General features: G+C 37.2%; 2 protein-coding genes across 2 annotated transcripts; one reads left to right on the top strand and one right to left on the bottom strand.

Moving 5' to 3' along the window:
• The first annotated feature begins 2229 nt into the window (after window positions 1–2229).
• On the top strand, window positions 2230–12563 carry TrpRS (Tryptophanyl-tRNA synthetase). Its single transcript, XM_071597685.1, has 7 exons — window positions 2230–2478; window positions 2564–2792; window positions 2894–3076; window positions 3147–3357; window positions 3461–3634; window positions 7996–8136; window positions 12011–12563. The coding sequence occupies exons 1-7, from the start codon at window positions 2337–2339 to the stop codon at window positions 12167–12169; spliced, it is 1239 nt and encodes a 412-aa protein (XP_071453786.1). The 5' UTR covers window positions 2230–2336; the 3' UTR covers window positions 12170–12563.
• Window positions 12508–14752, bottom strand: LOC139698777 (thymidylate kinase). Its single transcript, XM_071597687.1, has 5 exons — window positions 14273–14752; window positions 13721–13829; window positions 13547–13637; window positions 13286–13474; window positions 12508–12670 (listed from the first exon to the last, which is right to left on the bottom strand). Exons 1-5 carry the CDS (start codon window positions 14391–14393, stop codon window positions 12560–12562), a joined length of 621 nt encoding a protein of 206 aa, XP_071453788.1. The 5' UTR covers window positions 14394–14752; the 3' UTR covers window positions 12508–12559.
• Between the last annotated feature and the right edge of the window lie 3215 nt (window positions 14753–17967).

The following is a 17967-nucleotide window of genomic DNA, read 5'->3' as shown; positions in this document are numbered from 1 at the left end:
ATCAGAGAAATAGCGGAGGACTTTAACATTGCCTATGGATCCGCCCAAAACATTGTGGTTAATGATTTGGGTTTCCGTCGTGTAGCATCAAAGTTGGTGCCAAAAGTCCTCAATTTCATGCAAAAAAGAGACCGTGTTGACGTCGCAAAAGACATGATTTGCGAGGCTGAATCCGATCCCACATTCATCAAAAGGATCATTACTGGAGACGAGACGTGGGTTTATGAGTACGACACGCAATCCAGACATCAGGCAAGTGAATGGCGTTCACCAAATGAGCCGAGACCAAAAAAACCACGTCGTTTTCAGTCAAAAAAGAAGGCAATGCTGACGGTTTTCATGGATTACAACGGTGTAGTGCATCATGAATTTTTGCCAGAAGGCCAGACAGTAAACAAAGAGTATTATTTGGGCGTTATGAGACGTTTGCGTGAAGCAATTCGCCGAAAGAGACCAGAAATGTGGGCAGAAAACTCGTGGATTTTGCACCATGATAACGCACCGTCGCACAGTGCTATCATTATTCGTAATTTTTTGACGAAAAATGCAACAAATACCATCCAACAGCCACCGAATTCACCTGATTTGGCTCCCTGTGACTTCTTTCTGTTCAATCGAGTTAAAAAACCATTACGGGGAACGCGTTTTAGCAGCCGAGAGGAAGTAATGGAAAAATCGCAGGAAGCACTGATGGACATACCGAAAACCGAATATAAAAAATGTTTCGAGGATTGGATCAAGCGCTGGCATAAGTGTGTTGCAGTCGATGGGGATTACTTTGAAGGGGACAATATAGATTAAGATGAATAAACTTGTATTTTTAATTTTCTGAATAAATTCCGGGAAATTTTTGATCAAGGTAGTATTCTTAAATTTTAATGGGTAATTGCCCGTGTATGTGCAATACATGTATGTATGTATGTTGTGTTGTGCAATAAAATAAAATAAAATATTGCCATAGTGGATGTAGTGCCTTCCTTTGGTGTCATAATGACGATAGTCACAGTTAATAAAATAGTTGCCGATGTTATTTTTCGTATACAGAATTAAAAACAATATAAGTGGAAGGACTTCAATTTCTCCCGGCGGATGATGGCAGTGAATTCTTCTCGGGATTTCATCCGGGTAATCTCCTCCATCTCCATCGCTGCCGACGTTTCGATGAAATCCTTTTCCATCGTCATCAGGGCCGATGGGCCGGCATCGGCCCTGATGACGATGGAAAAGGATTTCATCGAAACGTCGGCAGCGATGGAGATGGAGGAGATTACCCGGATGAAATCCCGAGAAGAATTCACTGCCAATATAAGTGGAAACTGAGATACTGAATAACGTGTCTTCCTTCCTCATTCCCAAGTTCTTGTCTACTGCTATTCCGGTAGAACTAAGAGTCTGTCAAGAAACGGTGGGATAATACACTGCTTTTCAAAACTGCTAATGGCATATCGAGTGAAAAACATCATGGGATGGGAATACTCCAATCAGGGAGTCATTATGCCCATTTAAACATTTAGGTTGCCAAAGAAACAAATAAATGCCCTCACAAGGTATGAAGAACTACCATAGAATCATCTCTGGGTGAACTGGTGAGGTAATAAACACTACCTTTAATCCTGATATTTGCCCTAGAAAAGGTGTTCATTGATTTTGAAGTGGTACTCCATCCTTTCATTCAAGTTCCAATGCATTTTTTTCAATGTCAGTGTTATGGCGTTGAAACAAGATGTGAAGGTAAAGACCAATCTGTGTTGTGAAAAAGACAAGAATCAGAGTATTTGTGGCATGACGGAGAATGCAATTAGGTAAAGAAGCTTTCACAGGGAGGAGGGAATTGATGACAGGCGCGTTAATTAAGGATGTTAAAGAGCTCGTTAAATAGAATTTGGAGTGTGGTTTTTTACGAAGCAGGTTTCTGTCCATCGAAACAAAATTATACAAGTATTTTTTTTTATTTTAAAATTTTAATCATACTCGAATTCCGCGGTGAAATAAGTCTGATTTTTTGCTAATTCTCCGAATAACGTTTGTGTTCATTTATTGTATTAATTTCTTGCATTATCGTAAATATATTTCGGTGAATTGTAATATAAAGCCTGTAACAACCCCTACGGTTTGTAATATGTCACTCATGCGATAAAAATCATGTAAATCTGCAACGATTATATTGCGGAAATCGCGGAAACTGACGCAATATGACGATCAGTTGCCGTGACCGCGCGACGTGTTGTATCCAGTGTGAGAGGCCGTGGAAGACAGAGGCATACATGTGTGTTATTCAGAATTTGTACATTTCTATCCTTTTTTAGTCCTCTAACTCAGCTATTAGCCAATGAATAATGGCAAACGGCGTTGAAAATTGTTTGTCAGAGTTATCATTAGTGAATTCTGGTGATAAAGACGAGGCAGAGGAAGATGTAGTTAATCCATGGAACGTGTCCACCAAATCTGCTGCGGGGATAGACTACGACAAGCTAATCAGTAAGCTAAAATTAAATACTTAGTATGTAAGTATCAAATTCTTTATGGCGGCGTAAATATATAGTGCGAATTCTTTTTTTCATAGAAAAATTCGGAAGCTCCAAAGTGGACGACGAGCTAATAGCAAGATTTGAAAGAGTAACTGGGAAGCCAGCTCATCACCTCCTACGCCGAGGAATATTTTTTTCCCATCGTGATATGAACACAATTCTTACGCAGTATGAGCAAGGAAAACAGTTTTTCCTGTATACAGGAAGAGGACCGTCGTCTGAATCAATGCATGTCGGTCATTTGATATCATTCATTTTTACTAAGTACGTTCACTGTCATATAATATGGTACTTGTTGATGGAAGAATTAAAGTTTTATTTGGCATTTCCAGTTTAAAATCTTCACTTATGTTTTGATTTTACAGGTGGTTGCAAGATGTATTCGATGTTCCTTTAGTTATACAAATGACAGATGACGAAAAATGCCTATGGAAGGACATTACTTTGGAGGAAGCTAATAGATTGGCATACGAAAATGCGAAGGACATCATAGCTTGTGGATTTGATAAGGAAAAGACTTTCATTTTTTCTGATCTAGATTTTATCGGGTAATTATCTAACATAAAAGTTAGTCGTGTATAAGTGAACATTTCATGAATTATATATTTTCATTTTAAGGCAGTGTCCAGCATTTTACCAAAACATGGTCCGAATTCAGAAGTGTGTGACATTCAACCAGGTGAAAGGTATTTTCGGATTTGGTGATAGTGATGTGATAGGGAAGATAAGCTTTCCTTCAATTCAAGCCGCACCGTCGTTCTCCACTTCGTTTCCATTTATATTTAATAAGGCCAAAGTTCCATGTCTAATTCCATGTGGAATTGATCAGGTATGATCATTTTTTTGTGACCATAACGTTGGATCGGAATGTTCCATTGTGAATATCAATGCATATTATTTTATTAAAAATATTTATTTTTTAACTATTATAGGATCCCTATTTTAGGATGACTAGAGATGTTGCACCAAGAATAGGGCTTCCAAAACCTGCCTTGATTCATTGCTCTTTTTTTCCGGCATTGCAAGGAGCACAGACGAAAATGTCTGCAAGTGATCAAAATTCCTCTATTTTTCTAACAGACACCCCAAAGCAAATAAAAAATAAGGTATGGAATAATAATTAACTTGATTATTTTCAAAACAAGGAAGGAATTATTTTATCATTATTACATACAATATATTTACCATTATTGATTTCCCTCGATAGCAATTTGTCTGCTTGATTCAGATGCTTCTTGGGAAGTGTTTGACGTAAAGGATGTGATATACTAAAATTAGAACCATTATTACTTAGTTGGTTCATAAAAATATCTATTTACTAATTTATTTGTGTCGTTTTTATTTAGAAGTGTAGTAGAACAAAGGTAATTCCATCAAATATGACAGCTGTTCCAAAAACACATTAAGTATTTTACATTATTGAATTATTTTACCATTATGACCCAAAGATTGGGAAATAGGTGAAAATACAAAGTTCTTTAAAAAGAAGTTTTAAATTATTTTTTTTCAATGCATTAAGCCATGTTATGTGATATTGGTGATGGATCGTGGACTTTAATACTGAATGAGAGATTCCTCTTAATGGCATAACTTGCTGCATATGTTTTCAGTACAACTAAGTTTTCAGTATAAGTTTTTTGTTTCGCTCAAGTGTTTCGGTATGATTACCAGTATTGTTCCTGTCTGCTCCCTTTATTTGATACATTGAATTGCTACCACATCTCTCAAAAGTGGCTCCATGACATTTTCCAGACGGTGGTGACATTTTAAATTATTCAGTGTAATGGTGGTTTAGAGTCATTCCTCCAATTTGCGCCCACTTCACAGTAACGTCATCAACCAGAATAAATCTTGACCCTTCTGCTACATTTATCTGATGATGATTCCATGCTGGTTCTGTGAATTATTATTATGTAGTTTGGCTTGTTGGACAACAGTATTGCCCTTAGTCCTGGAGACATCTTCAGATCCAAGTGATATCCTTTACAATTTGGCCGCTATATATAGAAGATGCTAGCGTGCCCTGATTGGCTATTTATTTGGTGGAAAAGTGGAATTACCCTTACCACCTTAATGCCAAGAAACAACCAATCACAGGACTCTGGGCCAGCCAGCTGAGGACTGCGAGTGAAACTGTTGTCCAAAAAGCCAACCTATGCAGCAGTAATTACCGGAAGCATCATGGAACCTTCATCAACCAGAATAGTTAGAAAAGAAAAAAATTAAGTTCTCTTGGCTGTGAGGCAAATTTGCCATGGATGATTTTGGATTTTTACTTGTTAATAGTTCTCCATCCTTATGATGCTTTCATTGATTGTATGGAAGAACGAAATGTGTTGAATCAAATGGGAATGGCAAATGTTTTAACAGTAGCCATTTTATGATGGATCAATGAAATTCACTATTGAGTAGCTGATTGGACTTCATGATATCGCAAATAATTCTAGATTGGACCGTGGCTGAAAAAAGATTAATTTCATGTTTTGGAATTATGATCCTACTCTTTAAATTTTGATGTATTGCAAGACTGGGGTATTGCAAGAAGTTTGGAGATGGTTTTACTGTTAGCTAGGAAAATAAAAACACTGTCTAAATGTAATTGTACAGATTCCACTTTAATTTAATTGTACATGACCACTGGGCCATTGTAAGGAAACATCATCAGGGGATGATGCTTTGCAATGAAACCATTGTCATGTGCTATAAAAATTGCTGTAGAATTGGCAAAGTTAGTTTTGCTTAATTTACTTGAAGTAGCAAAATAAAAGTGCGTACATAGTGGACATTATATGTGTGCGGGATCATGGACGTACAGTATTTACCCTTAGGGTTGGGGAGAGGCAGGGGTGCAACCTGACATCAATAATAATAATGCAGTTTATTTGCCCAAAAATCTTATTGCAAAAATACCAGGTGGATGCTGTGATGTGCTTGACATAAGGCACATTAAAAAGGAATAAAATGCATAGAGGCTTGACTGAGGTGCAAAATATGGTGCTAACAATTATGTTGAATATATCACAAACACACACGAATGCATTAAATGTTAACATAAACGCAAATATGCATTAAAAAACAAGGAGCATTAATATAAACTAGATTAAGAGAATTGCTATAAACTAAAAGTATGGATTCAAAGAAGAGGAATATTGTCGAGAAATTTTTCATCAGAGTAAAACATATTACCCTGTAGATATATTTTTAATTTATGTTAGAATGCAGTAGTTCCCTTATTATCCTTTATACTTTTGGATAATTTGTTATATACTCTGATGCCAATTCCCTTGGGCCTTAATTTTAATGCTTTAGGTCTAATACTACTGAGGTGGATGTTGTGCCTTCCCCTGGTGTGATGATGATAGTATAAATAACAGATTCAGGCGTAATGTGGTGGAATTGTTCCATTTTAATAGAAATGAAAACTCTTGCAACATTCCACTAAATAAAGATTTAATTTTGACTAGTTTTGATGTACTACATAATTTTCAAGTGAAACTCCCACTGTACAGAGTCCTATATGTATATTAAACATGATGTGGGGAAACCAGGGTGTCTCCACTTGCTAGGAGGGGTTGGGGGAGTGGCAATTGGAAAAAGCCTAAGCTCTTGAGGTTGGGGGAAAAAAACAGGTAAATGTGGGGGGTGGAGGTTGAGGGTTTGTGGAGGAAGAGGGATATGCAAAGGAGTATGGAGAGTCCAGTGGGTTGTAATGACATGGTCTTTTCCTCTTATCTGGGTTCTGTCTCCCCATGGTGTGCTAGGAATGAGGATGGTGCCCTGTGGTGTTGGCTCGGGACCATTGGCCAAATGGTCCCTTTCATCTTGGTGCTGAAAGTCGATTCACTTCGTGGTTGTAGGGAGTAGAAGGTTGGTGTCCTTCGGCTCGGGACTAAGCTAAGTTATACAAACCCACACCCTCCATCTTCCCACCTCACACCATCCCTGAGAACAGCGTCATCTCAAAGACCAATAGAAGAAGAACTGGGCTTTACCCTGACAGAGAATGGACCTTTCTTCCCCCCCCCCCCCCGGACCAACCCTTCCGTCGGAACAGCTCCTCACACAGCAGCTTAGTCCCGAGCCAAAGGACACCGTCCTTCCACTCCCTACAACCGTGAAGTGAGTCGACTCTGGACCCGGATGATCCCCAACGAAAGAGAACGATCTGCCACCAGACCTGAGTCGACACCAAAGGACACCATCCTCCTTCCCCACACTCCATGAGAAGACGGTATGATAGACGCCATAAGGAATTCAGACAAAAGGAAATGACCATCTCATCGCAACTGACTGGACTTTCCATACTTCTTTGTCTATTCCTCTTCTTCTACAAGCTCTCAATCTCCACCCCAGACTTTTAACCGTTTTTTCCCCCACCCTCTAGAGCTTCACTTCTTCCCTGTGGTCACTGGTCTCTCCCCAAACCCCTCCTAGCACCTGGAGACACCCTGGTTTCCCCACCTCCTATGTTTAATATACAAATTGGAGTGAATGTATTAATGACACCTGTTATAAATTGTTTTCTTTTGGCCCAAAGTGCTAACAAAAATCTGTCAAAATCTGGAGTAATTTAAAATTAGAGTGAAATTTATGCGGTTGATGCATTGTGCAGCATTTCAAAGAAGATACCTTATTTTTCATTGCCCAGTTTCCAGCTGTGTAAGGGTAGGTTTTGGACAGTCTCTGGAAACTATGTACTTCCAAGTATAATTCTTTCTTTGCCCAACATTATTTTCTTCTCGATTTTATTGTAATTTCTGACTGCCTTCACTCTGTCTGGGAAGCCTACTTCTCTCTATCCTCTACCCCACTTAACCAACATTCTCCCTTCTATCATGGCCTAGAGCAGCATCTAATCACCTTAGCATGTTTCCTTCATCCACTTTCTTTAGATTTCCATCTGCAGCTTCCTTTCCTCGTCCACCATGTTTAAAAACCTTGATGTTTGTCTTCCTCTGTGTCCTACTTATTTTTTCCCCTTTGCCTCACAAACATAACAAAAGCACGCTCATTGGGAGAATTGTGAGTAGGGTTCCATAAAATGAGTGGTCACCCTCTACGTACTCAACTGTAATCTAACTAACTGGTAGGGAATGTGACACAATGCTGCAGGCAGCAGTAGGGTCACCCCTACAGAGAGAGATGGATGGGAAAACTTAAAAACAAACAAAGCGGAGTAACAAATACTGTAACGTGCCCTACTTTGTTTAATGGCTGTCCCTGGTGGTCATGCAGTGAAGGTTATGACAGTAAAACACGCAAGATTAGTGAAGGTGCACGCATTTGAGTAAAACTAATTATTCCTTAGATGCCGTGGGTGGCAAGTGGGATTTTTGCTATCTATAGCCCTGTAGCTACTAAAACTGTCTCTGAAAATTAGTGCATGATCATTAAAATAACCTATCAGAAATGTGATAATATCAATTAAATGCTCATCTTATCACAAAATTATAAATTTATTTCACAGATAAATAAATATGCCTTTTCTGGTGGACGAACTACTGTTGAGGAGCATCGTCAACTTGGAGGAAACTGTGATGTTGATATATCTTACCAGTATTTGACATTCTTTTTGGAGGATGATGCCAGATTGGAGCAGATTAGGAAGGTAATTTCTTTTTCTATTTAAGACAAATGTATCTAGTCCAATTTAATCTTAATATTAGTATTTTCAAGCGTTGTGTGATAGAAATTCAAAGTGGTTAATAACTTCATACTTGTTTACAATTGTTAACTGTCCAAAATGAAAACATTAATAGGAGTATGAAAAAGAAACATTATTACATATAAGAATTATTACAAAGTTACATGAAGTTATAGCAAAAGTTACCTTTTGATTTTGCAGCTTCCTGTCATCAGATAAGTATTACTTCAGCCAACTCAAAGCAACTCCTCTTATTCCAAGCATCTCATATTTTGTTTTAGTATTTCATGATCTACATGTCAAAAGCTTTGCTCAAGTCAGAGTAGATTCCCACTACCTTGTTTTTTTAAGTTTATTCATTTATAATATAACTCACTGTGTCAAAGTGAGCTTGTTCGAATCCTGGAGATGACAGATATTTTTCAGTGGTATCCTGATCCCTACTTGGGGTGCCTCACTTGGAGTGACTACGCCGTCTATCGGATGGGACATGTAACTATTTCACCCCTAGGCATCTTTTGTAATTAGAGGAGGCTAATGTAGGGTTTCTCTCCACCCTTCCTCCTTTTCCATCCATCCCTAATGGTGCAAATACCCTCAGCTGTTGGTTGCCTCCCCTAAAACTACCAACTACTAGAAGATTACAATGGTAGATATGCAGATTCTACTGCATGGATCCCAAGATCCCCTCAAAAGAAATGGCAATGCATGTATAATCATAGCACTATTGGATGCTCTGAAAATAATTGATAAAATGTCCCTGTTTTTAATGGAGATCATTCTGCAGTATATGTGGTTGGCCTTATTGAATCCTAACTTTTCTTTACTTCATTGAAATGATATGATTAGCACAGTGAATAAACAAGGAAATCATTATGTTAGGAAAACTCTTTTCTGAGTAAATGAAGGGAAAATAGATCTTAATCAATCAATAGGCCATCATTTTGGGTCAGTTATCTTATAATGCAATTTTTGTCCAAATGTCCTGAGCAGATATGTTTTTACTTTTTCAGTAAAAGTTAATCTTGGCCAGTAATGGTCGTTTAAAAAGGGTGAACCTGGTTTTTATTCTTGGGACATAGCTTAACCATTGATTACATCACTCAAACAAACTCAAAGGGACATACAATGTTAGTGAAAATATTGCAATCAACGAAACCATGTTCAATAAAGTCAGGGGACTCATTAGTTTTCATTTTTATATGCTTAACAGTTATGGGAGTAAATATTGATGCTTTATTAAGCTAAGTCTGTGTATTTGTGGAATTTATTTTCTTGAGGAGAAGGTATCGGTAGTTCATTTGCCAGCTCTTGGAGAGATTGATAGATTCCCTTGCATAAGGGAGGCTTGCCCTTTTCAAGGATTGTTGTCACACTTTGATTGACTTGGCTCAGGCGCTTGGAAATTTTAATTCAGGCTTAGTTCATGTCATCAGTAAGGCATATGCAGGAGTTCAGTATGAGCCAAAATCAGTAAAAGAATATAACCAGGCAATGTGTTCATACAAGAAACGCGTGTAGATCATGGCGGACGACTCTGGTTGATACTTTCACTGGCTACTTGCCTCTCTCAATCCTTAACAAGATACCTTTCCCCATTTGCTCATACATTTCAGTCTTGGTTCTTTTTGTTTGATGCATATTCCTCTCACCGAATCATTCTTGTGCTCCATGGCCCGGAAGGTAGGATAGAGAATGGAGTAATTAACCTACCTGGACCCTCATCCTTGAAACCTACTCTCTGGATAAATAATTTAGAAAATTGCCATTTTTGTGAAAACCTTAGCTCTGCGTACACTCACTCTCAGTCAAATGCTTGGTGAAAGTATCCTAGGAAAGCTTACATGCCACTAAATTAGGTAAAAACAGAAGGCATTATTATTTACATGACACCAACACTCAAATGCCACAAGTGCAGGTTATATAAACGTAAGGTAAAACAAAATATTTTGCTAGAGGATGTCAAAGTAAATCCAAGGATATAAAAACAGTGGTACTTGTTCTAATTAATTATTAATTCATTAGCCGTAGCTGGTGATGGCAGGATAATGTCCTCATCTGCCAACCCTAAAGTAGCGGTTTTGATTCCCTCCTGGGTGGGTACTCCTCCACCTAGGGCTTGGGTGTGTCTAATTGTGTTGTATGTTAATAGTCCAATATAAAGGCCAAAAATTGTTTTAAGATTAGTGCTAAAGAAATATGATGGTCTACCAATGCCCTCCAATCTTAAGTTTTCCGTATTTTTCCACTTAGTATGATGAGCCAGTTAACTTCAATTCACCTTTACCCGCATTGGGTATGCATGAATACCGACAGAACTTGTCCTGATAGATCTCACTTTATTTAATATGCTGTCTCTCTATCGTAAATAATTGAGAATGAGCTGTTTTTTGTTATTTGAATCCAGAAAATTATTTTCTTAATGGTGACAAAGGCTTTCCTGCACCGATATTTGGAATTGCCACTTCACTCCAATACTGTAAAAACTTAAATCGTATAGAGCTATTTAAAGTTCTGTTCATCTCATTAAATAGGTCACTGTGAGCAATGCTCTAATATTTGGTCATTTTACTACGAACTCCATATTCATAAAAATAAATGTGTTCAAAGAAAATTTGTGCATTGAACTTTCACAAAGATCTTTATAGTTATCGTTAAATGATACCGCGACTTAATCTTCGATCGTTGCATGAACCTAGAACAATTAATAATATGACTCTTCTTCATAAATTACTGCATAATAAGAATGATTCCTAAGAACTCCCAAGTAATTTGACATTATACAAGGTATGAAGCACTCTTTCAAATTAGGAATCATGCCCAAAATTACACCTACTACTCGCCTACGAACCAGATTACTAGAGATGCCAACAGTTGTGATTACATTGACCTATTTTCTATCTCACCAAGATCCCTTAAGAAATGTTATTAAAAATGCCTTGAGAATTTTAGAATGCTACTCGTTGTTTGTCAATATTTGTACACGTCAATACGTTGTCCCTAATGCCCATTGGGTAAATTTTTTAACCAATGACACAAGGCCTATTTAATGAATACTTCTAACATTTATCATTTCGCACCTTCACCTGGCCCATCACAAATACTATGTTTCTTATATTCTGTTTCCATGTTTTAATGTGGAATATTATTTAATATTGATATTTTGTCTATATTAATTATTCTAACTTGGTATGTATACCATCTGAAAATGTCTCTAAAGCATTATAAATCAAGATTCTTCTTCAATGCTAAATTACATTTCAATTATCAATAATGAGTATCTTTATGTAATTTGTACCTGTATGTAAATGTATTTTGTGATTGCGGAACTAATCCATGTTTTTGCCTTTCTTTTTGTAAAATGGTTATTACTGTTAACAAATAAATCCCACCTTCAGTCAAATTGAAAGCTTGTCAAGCATGGCCATGTTCTAATAGACCATGACTATTAATCGTTATGGCTTTTTAGTTTTTAATCACACTTTTCAATTATTCAATGAAGTGACTGTGACAGCAACTTCAGAATTTCCACACTGGTCACCCTCAAGACAATTCCATGGTATCAGTATATGGATGCAAACATCTCGAGGAAGTTCTTAAATTGTGGAAACATACCCTCTTAAACTTTAGTTGGGTAAGGTACATTTATATCTCACAGGATTATCTTTTAAAATGGATGAATAATTTAAACTAGATATTAAGAAAATAACAGCATAGTGTTTTCTGGTCATGATCAAGGCTGACAGGTTTGGGAAGGCCCATTGTTACACAAAATTCCTTGACTAAATCTGTTTCATTGTGCTTGTACAATGCTTATTGAGTGTTGAAATATTTCCAGGATTACACAAGTGGTGCATTACTGACAGGAGAACTCAAGAAAGAACTGATCTCCCTTCTTCAGAATTTGATTGCGACACATCAGGAGAGAAGAGCCAAGGTCACCGAAGAAGTTATTAAAGAATTTACTACCCCAAGAAAATTAAAAATTAGCTTTTGAATTGTTGGATAATCAAACATAACCTCCCCTTTTTTGTAAGGGAGAACATCTAAAGTTGAAGTTTGTGATCATTGGATAATGTTGCATATTTATGCCATTTATCATAGAATTCATTAACTGTCACTGCATTAGGAAATTGCAACATGCTTACATTAAGCAGGAAGTTTACTTTTTCAGTTGGTGTATTATGTTTGGAATTTATTTTTTGCTCTCGAGGAACTTTATTTAAAATTTGACCTGCTAGTTCTTGTTTTGGCTGCCTTTTTATTATTTATGGTTTGTTAGCTACTTCAACAATAATTTTAACGACAACTGTTAGGTTTTTGTGATTATTTTTTACAAAATATTTATTGTCTTTATAAATATTGCATTAAACAATTTTTGAGCTATTCAACACCACAGTTTTCCAATGGGTTCCTTCCAACATTCATCAATGGTGTCTTTCACTCTGCTCCATATTTCTTGGTGCATTTCCTCAATGCCTTTACGAGCATCAACAACCTGCAATTAAAGACTTGGGCTATTTTTAAAGACCAAACATTACCTTATTCTGGGTAATATATTCAAAGCCTCACAAATAATGGTAATTTAAGAATTGACATTTAGTCTGGTAAAACTGTTCAAATTTGTAATGGATACCCTGCAAAACGAAACTTAAGTTTTCAATCTGGATAATAAAGATTCAGCAATATAACACTATATCAACCCTCTCTAATTCGGGCCCAATTCAAATTTTCAAAAGATTGCTACATTACATCAGCGATTTATTTCATTCAAATAGGATTGCGTCAACTTTACAATGATGTTTATACATAAATCCTGGAATTTCTATAGACAATATGTCATTTAAGTCTTCGATGACAAGCATGCACAATATCAGTGATGTAGAATACTTTGTGGGGTTCCTTGTATCAAATGAGAGGTCAATCCGATTTCCGCTAAGTGCGGGTCTCTGACCCGATAGGATTAGCAAAGGTTTACGGTAACATTATACATTTCAATGTAACTAAAATAGCTTGATCTACGTTATCATCAACAATGACTGAAAAATGGACACTCGTAAATTACATCTATGGGGTCTGGATATGTTTTAAAGTTAAATTGCTTCATTGTTACCATCCACGATGAGTCCTTCAGCTTCGAGAAATTATCTCTGACCGCTTCCTGAAATTGAAGGGTCTCGTATCGTTCCTCGCCAAACCCGAACCGCGACGAGGCACTCTTCTGATCAAGATCCAGGAACACCACAATATCAGGCCGTGGGAGCCCTATGTCTGGTCCACGACACCAATTCATATCCAAACCCTTCGGGCATAAACAAAGCATGTAATAGGGTGTCACACATTTTGATCACGTATCGGAATTGACCAGACTTACCTCTTTTGCTGCAGAATAGGCTACTCCTGAAAAAGCGTAACGGTCGACCACTAAATGGGTACCATTCCTGAGCAGATTTATCATCTTGCTTCTGGAAATTGAATTGAAATTAAAAACCTAAAAAGGTGCGCGTTATCGACTTGATGTGAATTTTGCTATGTCGTACTGACTTACTGGATTTCCCATCTGTTAGCTGAGAAAATAAGGTGCACGGCTTGGTCACTCAATTCTGATTTATTTCTCAAGTAATCATCTATAAGGCCACCAGTGAGTGATGAACGATCTAGAATAAATTAAATATGCGTAAAATTAGCCCTAACTAGGAGGCCATTAGGGAGAATTAACAGTTCCTGTTGCTCAATTATAAATCCAACAGGTGTTCACTTGATAAAAACATTAAATACCATGAAAGACAGCGGCAAATATGTAGTTTCATTTATCAAATGAAAACTTACAAGTTCCCCAATACATAGATATTATTTTTGTATATAGCTACCCTCCTCGTTTGCAAGATTTCAGGAGTTTGCCACAACTTGTCGAAGTCTATAAATTCTAAGAGCCCACGATGAACAGGGAGTTAGGCAAGTACAAGCAATGCTCGCTTACGTAAATTTTTTTACAAATTTACATGCAAATACTGCAGTTCTCTTGGTAATTACAAAACGCATTAAATGGGCAAAAAACGAAATAAAAGACACTACGCAATACCCCGGGAGAATAACTTACCTGGAAATTTCAACAACGTCGCTTTTCCGGAATAAGCAGCAATTTTCTCGATTAGTTTCATGCATTGTGTCGTTTTCCCTACCCTATCACAACCCTCTAAAACTATCAATGCGCCCCTCATGTCTGGCCCTCGGTGACAATGTTATTATATTGCTCCGCCTGACTAAAGCCTCCACAATTCAATGACGCTTTCAGTAAAATAAAGTTTTCACTGTTCAATAGAGGCAAGCACGGTCCAAGATATGTAAGCACAGCACAAAACATACGCGCATCATCATATATTCCCGCCCATTTTCCATGCAGAACCACGCAGCCTAACGTCTTTGGGAACTAGCGGCACGCCTTAAGATACATTTCATCAATACTTAATTACCCATATTTAACTAAGTTTAGAATGTCAAGTACCTTTGTTAATTTTGGCATCACGGATAGTAAATTATATCATGAAAAATATTTACATACATTGCAATAGGTATGTCATGCGCGCTTTTTGTTTCACTTGTTTCACATATTCATTGGTTATGTTTTTGCGGTGGTGTGTGAAAATACGAAGATATAAGAGCGGGAATAGATAAATATTATGATTGTTGGCTGTTAGCAGAGAGGGAGGAAGATTGAAGTTGATGATCGGTGGAGTTTATGGATAGTCCCTCCGCTGAAAGAGACAGCTGAGCCAGTACTTAAAGTGTATTTATAATTCAATCAATTGGTTTCATAGTTCTTGGTGTTATCGTATACTACAGTTCTGATGCCTCGCCAAACACGATCTCACTCTTTCGTGATAAAAAATCGCGAACCTCGCAGTACCTATGTTATCTGGTGAAGAACAGTATTTCGCAACCTTCTCTTTAAGTTCTGTGTATGTCGGATGACTTGGGGATTTTAACAAATTTCAACCCAGTCTGTGCATTAGTTTTAGTAATAGAGCGGAACAAAAAGCAAAGAAATACTCATATTTATAAAACGTGTTGACAATGATAGCCCGTTACTTCAGAGCATGGAAGGCCACGTGATTTTAAGCATTTTTAAATGGTGAGCATGCGGTCCAAACTCCTTTGTTAGGGAGTTAGGGCAACGCAAAGAGTTTCTTTGTAAACGATCAACGGTAATTGGACATTTTAATATAGCTGATTTAAAATTTATGTGAGAAATTCCGAAATGTCTTTTGAGTTACATGGCAATTTTTCGTACCGATGATGTTTCTAGATAGATTTTAAATCCTCTGAAAATATTCCGTTGAACAATTTACATATTACGATGAAATTAGTTAACTGAACTTGGCCCACGAAGAGCTTGCGCAAGACTATCTACCGCCCGTTGGAGCTCTGGATTTTTCAGTCAAACCAACGTGAATATTTTTGCACGAAGTAACTAAGTGAATCCCCTAAACCATTGCAGTAATCTCACTACAACGGACATATTATACTCAGTGATACTCAATTACAAATTTTGAACAAATTAGTTGAATTTAATTTTAAGTACTGTCTTTAATAAAAACATTTTTTAGAGTAGTATATCTGGATTTATTTTGGGAACTCGTTTACTAAACTAGGATGGCTTCAACTTGGTCTCCTGTTACCATGCTTAAAAACCCTAAGGGCTCGTATCGCCACATTGGAGAAAATGGTGCAGGAACGTCAATGAGAGATTGATGGCCTGGAGGCCTCTCTCAAGGGGGATGGAACTAAGGGTGGGAATTTCAAGGTTTGCCATGCCAAAAAGGCAGCTCGGGTTCACCGCATAAGTAATTCCGCTTTTATATTTTTATATTATTTTTTCCGTAATACTTTTTCTTATTCTACCAAGTACCAGGCCTTACAGTCCATTATACATTCAGTGACAGATAAAAATTTGATCATACAGAAAGCAGATAAAGGCAGCGCAGTGGTTGTATTAGAACGAAATACCTACATCACGAAATGCGAAGACTTCATCAGGGACAATAATATTGAAGTACTTCGTTCAGACCCATCCCCCAAGTTTCAACAAGAAATTAAGAAAGTGATTAAATCTTGTGATACGTTATTCAAAAGTTGTGAAATGTTGAAACTAGTGCAAATAAATCCCTCAGCACCACGGTTTTTTGGGCTACCTAAAGTTCACAAAAATGGGATTCCGATCAGACCTGTAGTTTCAAATATGTCAGCTCCCAACCACATACTAGCGAAAAGGCTTAATGTACTCTTCAGGGAGGTTTCCAAATTTTCCACGGAATATGGTGTAGTGAATTCCTTGGACCTTGTCAACAAACTTTTGAAAAAGGTCATCCTGAAAAAGTGCATGCTTGTTTCCTTCGATGTACGCAACCTTTTCCCCAACGTGCCACCTTGAGCGGTGAGCCGAAGACATCCTCATCCAGAAATCCATCCCAGTGCCAGTTATAAGTGAACTTTGTGTATTACTTAAGACGTGTGTTTCCCAAAATTATTTCATTTTTAAGGGTACATAATTCCAACAACCCAATGGTTTAGCTATGGGCTCGCCCTTGTCCCCACTCCTGGCCGATATTTATATGGACAATTTTGAAAATATTTTGTTCTCCTCAGCTCACCCTCTCATTAATAATGTATTTTGTTGGCTAAGATATGTAGGCGATGTCTTCTGTGTGTAGCATGGCTGTGTAAATGATTTGAACAACTACAGACCAATAGCCGTCCAATATACATTTGCTAAAATATTCGAAAAAGCCATGTATATCCAAATAGCATCTTATCCCGAAAAAAACTTCCTACTTTCAAATTCTCAGCATGGATTTAGATCTGAAAGGTCTACCACAACTGCCATATGTCAGGCAATCGACAGCATACTTAATTCATTAGATGCTAAACGCAAAACTCTTGGAATGTTTTTTGACTTGTCAAAGGCTTTTGATAATGTAAACCACAATAGACTGATAATTAAACTCAATAGAATAGGAATTAGAGGAATTACTTTAAACTGGATGAAGTCCTACATTCATAATCCCACTCAGAAAGTAGTGTTATCAGTTGATGGGTCAAAATATTCATCCGAAGCATACCAAGTTAACAAAGGTGTTCCACAAGGCTCAACCCTTGGGCCACTCTTTCTGATTTACATCAATGACCTACCTAACTGCTTACCAAATAATGATGGAATAATAGCAGTGTTGTACGCTGACGACACTAATGTAATAATATCAACACAAAAATATCCCAGCCTTGTGGAAAATTCTAAGTCTGTCACACTTGCAATAAACAAGTGGTGTACAGACAACCTTCTAGACTTAAATGTAAATAAAAGTAAAATAGTATACTTTACACGCAATGAGAATGTGTCAGATGATCTGCTGGTAAAAATCAATGACCAATTAATTGAGCATGTGACAGAATGCAAATTTCTAGGTATTTCTCTATGTGCAAATATTTCTTGGGATACTCATGCCCTTCAACACAAGCTCAGTTCAACTTGCTACTTATTAAGACACCTGTATGAAACTACAAGTAAAACTGTACTACTCAATTTGTACTATGGGGAAATTTATTCAAATATAACCTACAGTATAATATTATGGGGATCAGCTGCTATTTCTCAAACCATCTTTAAAATACAAAAGAAAGCTATTAGAATCATTACCAGGAAACCTCACAATGCTCCGTCAAGGCCTATTTTCCATGAATTAAATTTGCTACCACTCCCATGCATCTACATTATGTTTTTAATTCTATATATAAAAA

The sequence above is a fragment of the Hetaerina americana genome, unplaced genomic scaffold (assembly GCF_022747635.1).
Source record: "Hetaerina americana unplaced genomic scaffold, ioHetAmer1.1.p SCAF_9, whole genome shotgun sequence".
Classification (NCBI taxonomy): Eukaryota; Metazoa; Arthropoda; class Insecta; order Odonata; family Calopterygidae; genus Hetaerina; species Hetaerina americana.
Note: the sequence above shows the minus strand (reverse complement) of the source record. Positions and strands in the feature narration are given on the sequence as shown.